This window comes from Erpetoichthys calabaricus, chromosome 10 (assembly GCF_900747795.2).
Source record: "Erpetoichthys calabaricus chromosome 10, fErpCal1.3, whole genome shotgun sequence".
NCBI lineage: Eukaryota > Metazoa > Chordata > Cladistia > Polypteriformes > Polypteridae > Erpetoichthys > Erpetoichthys calabaricus.
The window spans coordinates 56807803-56821592 of NC_041403.2; the positions used below are offsets into that span (position 1 = coordinate 56807803).

At 40.6% G+C, this 13790-nt stretch overlaps 1 protein-coding gene across 1 annotated transcript in view; it reads left to right on the plus strand.

The window, feature by feature from the left end:
- The window catches only part of zgc:113531 (uncharacterized protein LOC541359 homolog), a 53051-nt gene extending 49921 nt beyond the window's left edge, over positions 1 to 3130 (plus strand). The window contains exons 3-4 of the mRNA XM_051933149.1: positions 323 to 1203; positions 1253 to 3130. Coding sequence (XP_051789109.1) covers positions 323 to 510 — 188 coding nt within the window. The 3' untranslated portion in view covers positions 511 to 1203; positions 1253 to 3130. The remainder of the gene's footprint in view (positions 1 to 322; positions 1204 to 1252) is intronic.
- The last annotated feature ends 10660 nt before the right edge of the window (positions 3131 to 13790 follow it).

Sequence of the window (13790 nt, forward strand, 5' to 3'; positions counted from 1 at the left end):
GCCTGAGACGTCTCACAGTACTGGTGACATTCTTTCTGTCAGGCCACTTCACCTGCAACCATGCCTTTTCGTCAACGTGGAGCTTGTTGCTTAATCTGCAAAGTGCTGTAATACATCTGTAAGGTGGTTTGGAGAACATGGAATTGGTTAGCCCAGTGTAGGATGACTTTAAACTGTTGATATGTGTCAGGCAAAGCCATATTGACAGTCTATATACTGTATCTACAGAATTTTTCCTTTATTTGCAATCACACATTCAAACACTTGACTGATCTCTGTGCAGCATGGATTAAAACAATGTTTTGCTTGTTTTGTATTTCAGGTCCAAACTGTTATGCCGACTCATCCCAAACACAAGTGATCCCAGGAGGGGAACCCACGTGGATTGATTCGTGTACCAAATGCCAGTGCCATGATGGTCAGGATGTTGGCTACTGGGAAGGCAATCGTGTGGCCAAGTGTGTGAAAATGCCAAACTGTGAACCAGAAGATGTGCACAGTCTACCTTAAGATGTTTTATATATTTTTACTTCCATTTCCCTTTTTGGAGTTATGACTATAGATTACAACAAACTGAAATGTCTCTGTTTTATCCTGGATCTAGAAGCTATTGTATTGGCGATTAATTCCTTATAAACACCACAGCAGTTCACCAGTACAAATGACAGTACTGTGTGCCTATTTTGGGAAAAGGTGCCTTTTTCAGTGGGAAATGTCAGTTGATACTTTTGGAAAAATATGCCAAAAATAAATTGTCACTGAATAATCCCTTCTTACATGTATAATTTCATCAGAGGCTCTATCTATGAAGAGAGTGCAGGATTTAGACCATTAAGATGACTTCCTTGGTGGCAGAAAGAATTGGTTTTGCTTAGAGTTAGTAGTGGTGGATGAGGTGAGGTGGATGGTTAGCAGAGTTGACTTGCAGATCCACACCTACTGGGGTTTGAATGCTGCGCCTGGTCATTCCATATATGACTTTTGCATGTTCTTTCCATGCCTGTTTGTGTTTCATCTTGAATACTCCAGTTTTCCTCCCACCATCCAAAGATGTGCAGTTATTTGGTGACCCAAAATTGTCCCACATGAGTGAGTTAGCCTGGCAGTGGACTTGTGCCCAATGCTGATACTTCCTCCTTGTGACCCTGAACTTGATCAGAAAACCAATAGATAGAAGACTTCTTAAATTCTTATCACTTTTATGTACATCTTCTTTTGGTGAGATTATATAGTGCCTATAAAAAGTATTCAGTTTTCACATTTTATTGTTATTCAACATTGAATCTTGGTGAATTTAATTTGGCTTCCCAGTGTGGTGCTGAGGTGTCACCCGCTGAACTCGGGTCCCAATCCAGGTGGTTTGTTTTATGGTGGGTGCGGCAAGACGCTATCAGTGCATGCTCACAACCCTTACTGACACCGATCAACAGAAAAAGTGTCCTTAATGTCAAAGTGAAAACAGATCTGTGCTGACCAGTCTAAATTAATTATAAATATTAACCACTAAATAATTAATCGTACATGTATTTAACCCCTCCAGGTGAGTGTTTAGTACAGTATAGGCACCTCTAGCTCCATAACAGCTTTCAGTCTGTGCGCTCAGGTCTCTGTCGGCTTTGCACATACGTATGCTGCCATTTGTCCTCACTTTTCTTTTCAAAACTGCTCCAGCACTTTCAGGCCACACGGTGATCAGGAGTGAACAGCCTTTTTCAAGTCCAGGTACAAATCGTCAATTAGATTGAGCTGTGGAATCTGACTCAGCCACTCCTGGGCATTCACATTGTTGTTTTTAAGCCATTTTGTGGCTTTGTCTTTGGTGCTGAAAACGCATCTTCTTCCAAAAGCTGACTGCATCACCTTTTCTCCAGAACGTCTGTGTTTTACTGCATTCATTTTTCTATCACAAGCTTTCTAGGGCATGCTGCAGAGAAGCATCCCCATGCTGTGATCCTGCAACCACCCGGCTTCACAGTGGGGATGGTCTGTTTTTTGTGCAGCGTTTGGCTTACACCTATCATGGTGCTTAGTCTGATGGGCAAAAAGCTTAATTTTGGTCTCATTAGACTATAGAACCTTCTTCCAGCCCACTTCACAGTCTCTCATGTGTCTCCTGGCAAACTCTCTGTGCTGTTTTCTTTTTCTTCTTTAACAGTGGCTTTCTCTTTGCCACTCATTAAGCTACAACTGGTGGAGCACTCGGGCAAATGTTGTTGTCTGAACAGTCCCTCCAGTCTCAGCCACTTTGCTTATAACTACTTCAGAGTTCTCATAAGTCTGTTGGTGGCCTCTCTCACTAGTTGTCTTCTTGCCCGATCACTCAGTTTTTGAGGATGGCCTGCTCTAGGCAGATTTACAACTCTGCCATACTCTTTCCATTTCTTAATGTCTGATGTCACTGAGCTCCAAGGGGTATTCTCTTGTCTCCATACCCTGACTTGTGCTTTTCAATCACCTTTTCACAGAGTACCCTGGAGTACTCTTTTGTCTTTGTTGTGTAGATTAGGCCATCATACTGACTCACCAAAAGTTAGACTTTCCAGATAAGGTGCAAATATTTAATCTGCAATTAATTAAAACACAGATGGGTGAATTAATTATGTGATCTCTAAAATCAGTTGGCTGCACCAGGGGTGAATACATATGTGATTCATTATTTTGTGTTTTATATTTGTAATTATTTTTGACCACTTTGCAGAGATCTGTTTTCAATTTGACATTAATGAGTCTTTTCTGCTGATCAATGTCAGAAAAAGACAAATGAAATCCACTGTGATTCAGCATTGTATAACAATAAAATCCAAGGGGTATTTCCTATAGGAATGATAACAATGGCCCAGTTTGTATTCAATAAAATATAAACAACTACAGAATTGAAAGCAATTAGAAAGTCTTCCCAAAATGCCTCAGCTATTCCTTAGTGGTAGCGTAAGTGTGGTGAATTCAGGAGGTCGCCTGTCGTATGAATGTACAGAAGGCTGTGCCGGCATGGGCTTCTGGGGAGAGAAGGTGCTACTTATTTTCTAATACATCTGTAATTTTAATATATGTTATGAATCGCTTGTCACTGCTTTTTTTCTCCCTATAAACCACCTTTAAAATAAAGATCACTTTTAGCAATGTTTTGCCACATTATTGTGAATGCCTGATCTAATGTATTTCCATGAATAACACATTTCTTCATATATACAGTATCATGAGCCATAGAGGGAATAAAACATTCATGTGCAGCAGTAGATGGGTGTTGTTCTATTAAAATAAAGGAATACCGTGGGGCAGAAAATTATTTTTTTTATATGTTTCTCGCCCCATGTCACTTGTTTTCATGCAGAATGGAGAGAAAAATGTTTATGATGTAATACAAGCCAATCATGTCCCGTGCTGTACAAGGGCAAATGTAAGAAAAAAAGACAACAAAAACCCCACTTTATTCGTGTTACATAATCCACGTGCCAACCATAAGGCTTTAGTTTCCTGTTTTTCTGAAAGTATTTATGTCAGCAAAAAAAAAGTATATGTTTTCAGTATATGACTGGATAAATGACATGACACATGGATTATGTGACACGAATAACATGAGATTTGTTTTTTATCCTTTTTCCTGGGACATTTTTCATATCATTTTCCATTTTACAGTCACTAATCGCTTGTATTATATCGTATACTTTCTCCATTCTGCATGAAAACATGACATTAAATATTTTTCTCGGCCACCACTACAAACTATATGGGGTAAGTAAAATTTAAAAATATATATTTTACATACCCTTAATAGTAAACTAAATTCTCAAAATTATATACTGACTAGGGGGCTTACCCCCTGCTCGCTTCGCTCACCAACCCCCGTGGCCTGCGCTACGCATCAGCCACTTATTGTCTCTGCCACTCGTGTTGTGAAGAGGGGGACTGAACGCACCCCAAGGAGACGCAGTCGCTACTCTGAAACCCCCTCTTAAATGGTGATACAATGGAAAACAAATACAGTTTTTTTCTTTTACCTCCTCTTCGCTCGATCAGCTGCTGGCTTGCTGCTGCTGCCGTACCACGTGATCTGCATCTTGCGTGGTGCTTCGAACATTTAAAAGCCTGTACAGCAGCTGTCCTAATCTTTGTCTTTTATTTCTGGCCCCGGGCGTGGTGAAATCTGTTTCCACAAAGTCTGGTCTTGCGGGACGTGAGTTCTTGATATTTTAGTTATAATATTAAAATGGAATAAGAATCTGAAAATCTAACATCATCACATTGAAGTTTGGTAAATTTTGAAAAGAATACCACACATATATATGTAGGTTTTAAAATAAGCCAGATTTAAAGCATGACATAATAAGTCACATAAAATCGTTGCATAAAATCATTGTACTTTTAGGCTTAGGATTTTATATATATAGAGTAGATAATATTCATAAAAAAATGTATCTTGTCTTACTCTGCCCACTTCGTAAATAAAAAAAAAAAAAGTAAATTCTAAAAGGAAATATTCATATTTTAAGATTCAAATAAGTAAGTAGAACAAGACATGTGCCTAGTATTTACTAGTGTGGTAGATGACCGGGGACCTTGCCCCACCAGGACTCCTGGAAAAGGGAAGGACCAGGAGATGGGCAGTGTCTTCCCCAGGGCACAAGAGGGCAGCCCCCCTAGATTGCATCGGGGCCACGGATTTGGAGCTTGGAAGCTCAACCCTGTTGGGGTCTGTGGCCGCTGCCAAGGGGCACCTGGACAACCCTGGAGCCCTGGGCTGCAGCACTTCTGCCACACCAGGAGGTGCTGCCAGAAGAGAAACTGAATGCACCTGGAGTGTTTCCGGGTGCCCATGTAGCACTTCCGCCACACCAGGAAGTTCATCAGGGTGCACCTGGAGCACATCCGGGTGCAACATAAAAGGGGCCACCTCACCCGATTCGAGGAGCCAGAATCGGGAGGCAGAGGACAGAGCTTGAGGGAGAGCAGTGAAGGCGGCAGGAAAGAGAGACGAGCAAGAGAAAAGAAAAGCACTGTGGGCATTATTATTGGTCATTTGTTCACTGCATGCTGTAAAAGGAGGAAGAAAATAAACGGGTGTGCTTTTAGACTTCTGTGTGTCCTGTGTCTGTCTGTGATCCGGGCTGATCTTCCACACTGTACAAGACTGACTGTCTGGATTGGAGTGGATTTCTTTTCTGAAAATATTTTGGTTGGAGACTCTAAATGGTAAAGTTACCCCACCTTAACCCCAGTAATTCAGGCCGGTGATTGCACAGACTTTACATTTACTAGATTAGCAGTATCTCAGTCCAGTCTTGGGTAAAACAGATGCATGACTGAGGTTTTCTCATGTGAGCAGATGAATGCTAGTGAATTCATCACATTCTTCAAAACTAAATTACAGAATGCGCTAACGGTCATCACTGGCACAACATGGTGGCAGGTTGCCTTCAGGATCTCACAGCCAGTCACTGTCTGCATGGTGCCTGCTTGTGTTGGGTGTGTTTTATATTTCTGCAGGTACTCGAGTCTTCCTTCTTCATTCTCAAAGCCATGTGTAAGGACACGTGGTGACTCTACACTGGCTTCATGCAAGTGGGTGGGCTTTGCAAACCCTGGCACCTTGTTAACGGGTGGTTCTTGCCTTGCATCTTATGCTGCTTCAGCACCCTGCAACTGTGAACTGGATGCAGTAGGATGGAGAGTATTCATCTGCTGCATTCCTAATAGTAGGTTAATTTGAAAAAGCAGGTGTATAGTGTTAAAAATGGATTTTATTGTAGTCTCAACTACATGCCTATTTGTCAGAACAAAATAATGAATTTTTCAGTTCTTGCTGCAACAGAAACCTCCAAACTATGGAACTGCATGGAGAGCCTCGACAGGATGGCCCCCCTGTACTTAGTACCCTTTACAGTAAGCAAAGCTAAAAAGAGTGAGAGTGAGAGCTGCTGCATAATGTGTCACCCTCAGAAACCCCTGAAGGGGCAGCTGCCTTTAGCTCATCTGGGTAGGTTGCTGACTTCAGATTCCAAGGCCCACTTTGTGTGTGTTCTGCTCGCGTGAGGACGTGAAATGCAGAGGGGTCTAGTCCTGAGTGATTTCCTACTGGTGATCTACCCACAAGCTGTGTGACACAAAACAACTTAATATCTTGATGTTCTCTGTTCACTCTGATGAGCATGTCTGACTGTACTGCTGTTTGGTTGGGGGCTGTGGGGGCATGATGATTATGCTGGCCTTATGCTCTGGATTTATAGTGGTGTTTTATTTGTATGAGCTTCAGCAAATCAAGTTCCATGCAGATGTGGTTATGACTGTAAAGTGTACAGTAAGTGCTCCTTATTGATTATGCACTAACTTTTTTATTACATTTTATAGTCTAATAGTCTGACCTAAAACTTTCTACATATATTCCTCATATGCACATATTATGATATGAAAGTTACAAGAAAAAACACAAAAAATAATGTCTCCAGGTGCACATGCCTTTGTGTTTATATTTGATGGATACATGTGTTCCTTAATCTACTGCCATAATTCTGCTAAGGGGGCTCTGCAATACAGCAGTGCAGATACATTTGGTAACATTTATCAGCTACTTAACCGTGATGGGCTAGCGCCCTGCCAGAATCAGAATCGGAGTCATGTTCATTCACCAGTAGTTAATGTACAGGAATTTAACTTGGTAGCTTTGGAGCTGCTTACTATATAACATAACATGACATGACATTCAAATAACATAAAAATAAACAACTCACATTATAAACAACTGCAGAATAGTGTAGTTATAAAGAAGATTTGCAAACGAATGTGTGTGTCTACAGAGTACACATTCAAACATAAGCACATCATCTTATATAAAAATGTGTCCATGTGGAAGTGTACGTGTCTGTCTGGCCCAGAAGCTCGAGGCTACAGCATGAAGTTCAAAGAGCTGGCAAGGCGGCCCCAAGTTAACGAGTCAGAAGAAGAAAGAAGTACAAGGCTACAGCATGAAGCTGAAAGAAAGCGACTCCATCGCCAAAGTGAAACTGCTGGCAAAAGACAAACTCGCTTAACCGCTAATACACAAGCGGGACAAGCACATTGGCAAAACGAAACCTCAGAGGAGAGTGGAACTCACTTAGCTGCTGATAGACAAGGGGGGCGAGCACGTCTGCAAAACGAAACTGCCGACTCTGCATTTTGACGATTTCTAGGAGCCCAGGCTTTTTAAATCACAGGCTTACACAGCTAGTTCGTATATATAAAAGAACACATGAAGAAGTGGAGAGGACAGACTACATTACTGTTTTTTTGAGGGCTGTGACTGTTTAGGTGTCATAGTAGTATTAGTTTTCATTGACATGAAGCGTTTACCACAGGGAAGTTTTTGGAACTAGTCATGACCTGGGCGAGACAAGCCAGTGGTGACACATGGTGTCCTGGAGAATAAAAATCATTTTTTTGAAACTGCAGACTGCTTTTGTCTAGTTTTAATTTTGCTCAAACAAACCATGGTGAACTGTAAACGAATTCATTCACAAAGGAATTTACACGGCCCTTAATTCAACTGAACTAACTAATGTATGGAGGCAATTCACACTGGAAACATAATTTTTTGTGGACTAATAATTTATGACATAAATACATCTGTACATTATTTCTGTAATGTACCAGCAATTTATAACTTTGTTTTGTTATCCATGGAATTTAAGACAGCCAGTCAGTTTGCAAGTTAATGGTAAAAGAAAATGGACACAGCAAAAGAGACTGTACAGGTACATACAGGATCAAAGCTTTTGTGTAGAGCCATCCATTACCAGGACAGCTAGCCCATCAAATGTGTGAAATGTCACATGTTTCAAAGTACCACTTGTGGCTTTAACATAAATATTTCCAACCATGTGACACAAAAGGTGACTGTGGAACCAGCGTGTAGGTGAACTAACCTATTACGCTGCCGGTCAAAATTTGTGACACATATTGCATGTCCAACAGGGTATAAAGTGACCTCATGAAGTACAATGTTTCCCTAAAAGTGAAAGCGGAGCTTCACCGCATGCTCATGTCAGTAGGGGTGCAGCTTAAGTACAAGCAGGCGGACACAGACAGTGCCTATTTGATTTTATGTTATTTTTTCCGAAAACAAATAAATGACTAAAAATTCGTACGAAATAAATATTCGTAAAAATTCACAGTTTGTGCTTATCCGAATACCGTACAGTATTCAGATTCGTCTCCACCCCTACATTACAGGGTAAGGCAAAACGTTTAATCTGGACATAAACCAGATCTGGAATGTCACATAAAACTGAACTAGGTCACGTTTAAGTTCTTCACTTGCAAATACGTTACATTATGTTCACCATTCTTAGAAAAATGAGCTTTGTTGACTGGTAATTGGCATTTAAACAAAATGTGTATGAGCCTTCTTGTGATTCAGTGTTTCTTAGTGCCGGAGATGGTGAGTCCCTACGATGAGCACCAAGGAGTGACAGGCATTTTGGACATCACTCCTATGTACTTATGTGGATGGGACCCTATGTGGAATATTACAGAGTGACTGGCAGTCAGGCATCACTCATGCGTAATTGTGTAGATAGGGTCTGTGTGTGTGTTCATCATGAGGTGCGAGAGGAGACCAACCTAGTAACTAATGTGTCGAGTCTCACTCATCCCTCAATAATACACACGATTTATGACACTAGATCCATACTGGTCTGCAATAGATGGAAGAGCACAGCCAATTATTTTCAAGACAGACCTCTTGATATGCTGTAATTTATTTCTGGAGTGGACCATTGCTGACCAAACAAAAGTGGAGAATATGATCACACATTCTTTGTACAACTGTACTAGGATGTGCCAGGAAATATTTTCGTTTCTTTAGTTGGCATAGAAAATAAATGTGCAGTTGAGCTTTCTTAGTGGTGTTAATGTTCAAGCTCAGAGTTCCTGTGATAGCTGTGCCCAAGAGTTTGAAGGATTCCCCCATATTGACCGAACAATTGTTCATGTCTAGAGGGAGAGGTTGTAACTATGAAAGTCAATTATCATTTCCACTGTTTCGGTGGTATACAGTAAGTACCAGAGGCCTCATGTATAAAGTGTGCTTAAACTTGGAAATGTGCCCAAGCCACTTCTTAGGCAAAAGTCCCGATTTATAAAACACAAACATAGGCTGGAAATTGGTTTAAAGTTACTGAAAGTTTCAATCATTAGTAAGTTAGCGTTTTAATGACTCCAGGTGACAGGACAAAAAAGTGAACAGAAAATCACTTTGTTACACACTTCAATGACATGTCAGTCACATTCTGAGGTCCATCCATCCATTTTCTAAGCCCAATTGTACTAAACGTTTACCAGAACAGAAACTGGCTGATTTTTGCGTGGTGGTCTCTGTCCAGTAGTGGCCAAAAGTTTTGGCACAAATGTTGTGTTTTGCAAAATATGCGGTTTCAGTTTTTGTGGTTGCAATTCACTTTGTTTTTTATTATTGTGCAGAGTGATCAGATGCATATTAATTCATTGCAAAGAGTGTTATTACCATTTTCACTCATTTTGGCCCTGGCAGAAAATGATCAGCTTAAAGTGTCCAGCAAGCATCAGGACCGTCTCCTTCTGAGTAGTCAGCTCCAGATTTGTGTTGCCACCAGTGGGGAGCTTGCTGAGTACTGGCAGCAGGTGAGTGTGAGTGCATCTGCACACACAGTAAGGTGAAGACTTTTGGCCAATGGCGTTGTGTCAAGAAGGGCAGCAAAGAAGCCAATTCTTTCCAAGAAAAACATCAGGAACAGACTGAAATTCTACAGGAAGTACAAGGACTGGACAACAGTAGAGTAGTAAAGTTATTTTTTCAGATGAATCCTCCTTCCAGCTGTTTGGGACATCTGGAAAATCATTCGTCCGGAGGAGGAAACGGTGAACACTATCATGAGTCCTGTGTTGTGCCAACAGTGAAACATCCTGAAATAATCTTTGTGTGGGTTGCTTCTCATCCAAGGGAGTGGGCCCATTCACAATTCTGCTCAACAACACTCCCATAAATAAAAAAATGGCATCAAAACGTCCTCCAAGAGCAACTTATCCTAACAATCCAGGCAAAATTTGGTGACGATCTGTGTGTTTTCCAGAGATCAAAACATTGAAAGTTTGGACCTGTGGCCAGGAAACTCCCCATATCTTAATCTATTTGAGAACCTGTGGTCAATTCTCAAAAGCGGGTGGACAAGCAGAAGCCCACAAATTGTGATCAACTCCAAACACTACAAAGGCAACAATGGATCATCATCAGTCAGGGTTTGACTCAGAAGCTGATATCCAGTATGCCAGATTGAATTGCAGAAGTTATGAAGTAGAAGGGTCAACACTGTAAATATAGACTCTTTACATAAATTTGACGTATTTGCCAATAAAAGCCTTTGAAACTTATGAAATGTTTACAATTGTTCTTCAGTATACCATAGAAATGTACAAAAAATAATCTGAAAATGCTAAAGCAGCAAAGTTTGCAAAACACATTTGTGTCATGGCCAAAACGTTTGGCCGCTTCAGTAATGAAGGCTGCAGTTCAGCACACAAAATTGCTAAATTGACTTCTAAGCCAGTCCTCATCACGAAAAAGGACACAAATGCCATTAACGGTGTTTAAATCATAGAAAACATTGTGTCGTCCAGTTTATTTATGTTATTTTAGTTGTGGTGAAATAAGCACTTTCTTATTTTAAGAAGTCAGAAATTGTATGTATAGCATAACTTATGGGTACAACATAGTAACTGATTTGAAAGTTGGAGCATTTTCTGTTATTTATTTGCTTCATGAAAGAGGCAGATATCACATTGCAAACAGGGTTACGTGTGATGTGCGATTATTGGGGGTTATGTGCACTGTGCGATGGTTTGGACCACCACGCCATTGTTTGTACAGGCAGGCGTAAGCCTCGGCCACATGCTGTACTGTTCCAATCACACAGGCTGCCTACTGACTAGCTGTTTTGCATCTTTCTGGCATCTAAATGAGGAAAATACTTAATACAGCTCATGCAAGTTGAATTAACCTCTCTCAATCTAAATGTAAGGCAGTGAACTCACCTGTAATTGAAATTGTATGGAGCTTTGCTCAATCCGTTTTAAAGCAAGTGAGAGTTGCTTTAGGCAGGACAGATTATAGTATTTGTTGATCCAGCAATCCTGCAAATTCACTTATCCACGGCAGGATGGCAGCTGGAGCCTATCCCAGCAAGCAATGGGTGCAGGCAGGAATAACCCGTAGACAGGATGGAACAACACCATCGCACCGTGAACACACACACACACACACACGCACACACACACACACACACACACACACACACACACACACACACACATACATCAGGGGACAATTTAACATCCCCAGCTCACCTAAGCTACACTTCTTTGGACTGTAAGAGGAAATGGGAGCAAACTCCATGCAGGGAGGATTTGGGATGTGGTCTCCTCTAGGGCGAGGCAGCAGAGCTACATCTGCACCATCCCAGAGAGATCTGTGGCTGTGGAGCAATGTGTAGTATAAAAGTAGCGACATACTAGTTACACAGGAGGCAGTGCTACTGGAGCTCAGTTTCCTGTGTTTCTCCTTACTGCTTGTTGACCGACCACTAAATCACTTAGCAAATCTCCACCGCACTACATAATATTCTACACCAAAGAGTGCCATGATAAAGAAGATACATTAACAGGGAGCATCAGACTTGTAATATTGAACATTATGGGGAGTGGATTTTGTGGGGTGTCCATCTCCAATCCTGGATGGCTGCAGTAGCTGCAGATTTTTTTTCTAACCATTTTCATACATGATGATCAGTTTTTGCTGCTACCGAACGTCTGTTGCCTTAATTTTAATTGACTTGCTATGTAAGACTAAGACCCCCTCAAGGGTTTGTTTTTCTTTAATTAGCAGCCAAACACAAATGAGATACAAAAAGAGGCAACATATGACCAGCTAACCTGTGCCCAACATACACCATCTGATAATAAAGGGAGGTGAAGGTCCCAGTAATGTTAATTTGCTGAAGTCCACAAAACGTTTTGATGGTACTCTTGGAACAAAGAAAATTGACAGCTTTGGAAATGTCTGAGGTGGCAGAATGAGAGCACCAACAAGCAACAGAATTAAATAACAGGTTTAATTAACAACAAGAATTGGCTTCTAATTAAGAAACTGACTTAGCTGGTAATCTCTTTTCTCCTTTCACATCTCAGTTTTGTTTGGCTGCCATTTAAGAAGAAAAAGGAGTCAAATAACAGCAGACGTTGGTCACCGATGAAGAAAGTGGCAGGAAGGAAAACCTGCAGCCACTGTAGCCCTCCAGGACTGGAGTGGGACACCCCTGATTTACAGGTGATTTACATTAGTACAGGTTATGGTGTATTCCATACAGTATAAGAAGGCCTTTCACCCCAACATAGCCTGTCAATCCCTGTTCTGAGATCTGACGGTCACCAAACTGGTACTGCTAGCCACATTACCTGGTAGCTTATTCCACATATCTGTACTTCTCTGTTTGAAGAACATTTGATTTAGCGCCTGGAAAAATAAGTAAGTGAAATGTGTGCAGTGTGATAACATGTTCACCTTTATATTGTCAGAAAAGTAACAAAGTCTACAAAATCCTCAAAAGCAGATGCAGCAGAATTCTTTGAACGTTATGGTGAATCACATACATCAATGGAAATGAAGGGGAAGTGCATTTGGAACTGAAGTCAGGAAGCACTTCTTTACTCAAAGAGTTGTGGGACTCTGGAACAAACTACAGAGACATGGGAGTTGAAGCAGAAACCCTGAGAACCTTTAAGAAGTGTCTGGATGAGATATTGGGACAGCTTAGCTATTAGCTAAACACATAAGCTTGATGGCCTGAATGGTCTCCTCTCGTGTGTCCTTTCTTATGTTTGTATGTTCTAAGACAACAGGCTACATTGCTCTTAAATACAAAAAGACATAGACAGCCTTCACTTTATTTATTGATTTGTTTATTAAATACAAAAAGTTGGTTTGATATGACAGTATGCATTCTATACAAGAGTTTACATTTTTATGCATTCAATGTACAAAATGTCGAATAAGATACATTAGGGTAACTTCTTCAGAAAGCTCAGAAACTCTGAAGCCCAAGGCAGTTAGTAGTACATTTACCTTTCCAATCCACCCTGTGATGCCTAGAGGGTGACGACATGCTATTTTCTCTTAAGTAATAAATACACGTAAGGGGTTTTGCTTGGACATCCAGTGCAGAATGTACACCACTTAGAACTTGTATACTCATCCCCACCATGCCTATTGTGAGAAAAATCACAATATAAAAAATATGAAATTAAACGGCTTTTAGTAGACTTCACTTTCACAGCGACTTACTTGTGGTGTAGTAGACTATTGTAGGTTCATTTCAAAATTCAGCCGGCCTCGTAAATGAAAGCATAAATGTTTGTGCAACAACAGTCCAAGGCAACGAAAACGGCGTCATCTTGTTAAACCAAAACCTACCATTGCTAGCCAATAACGTACTCACATGATAGCAAATAGCAAAGCAGTATTGGTGTACGGGGTTATTTGATTTCCATTTTTTTAATTTAGTCGAATAACTGAGTTGAAAATGAAGAGTTTGTTAGACTACAAAATGTTCTTGCTCTTAAAACATTGAAAAGTTAGAAATGCTGTCTGAACAGTTGATATTGAGGAGGCCTTTACTGCAGTGCAGTCAGTGAAAACATAAATACAAATTTTTTAGATTTTGTTATTCTATTGTACCACTAGGAGGGGCTATGCTATCAGAAAAAATAAGAAATTGAAATTGGAAATT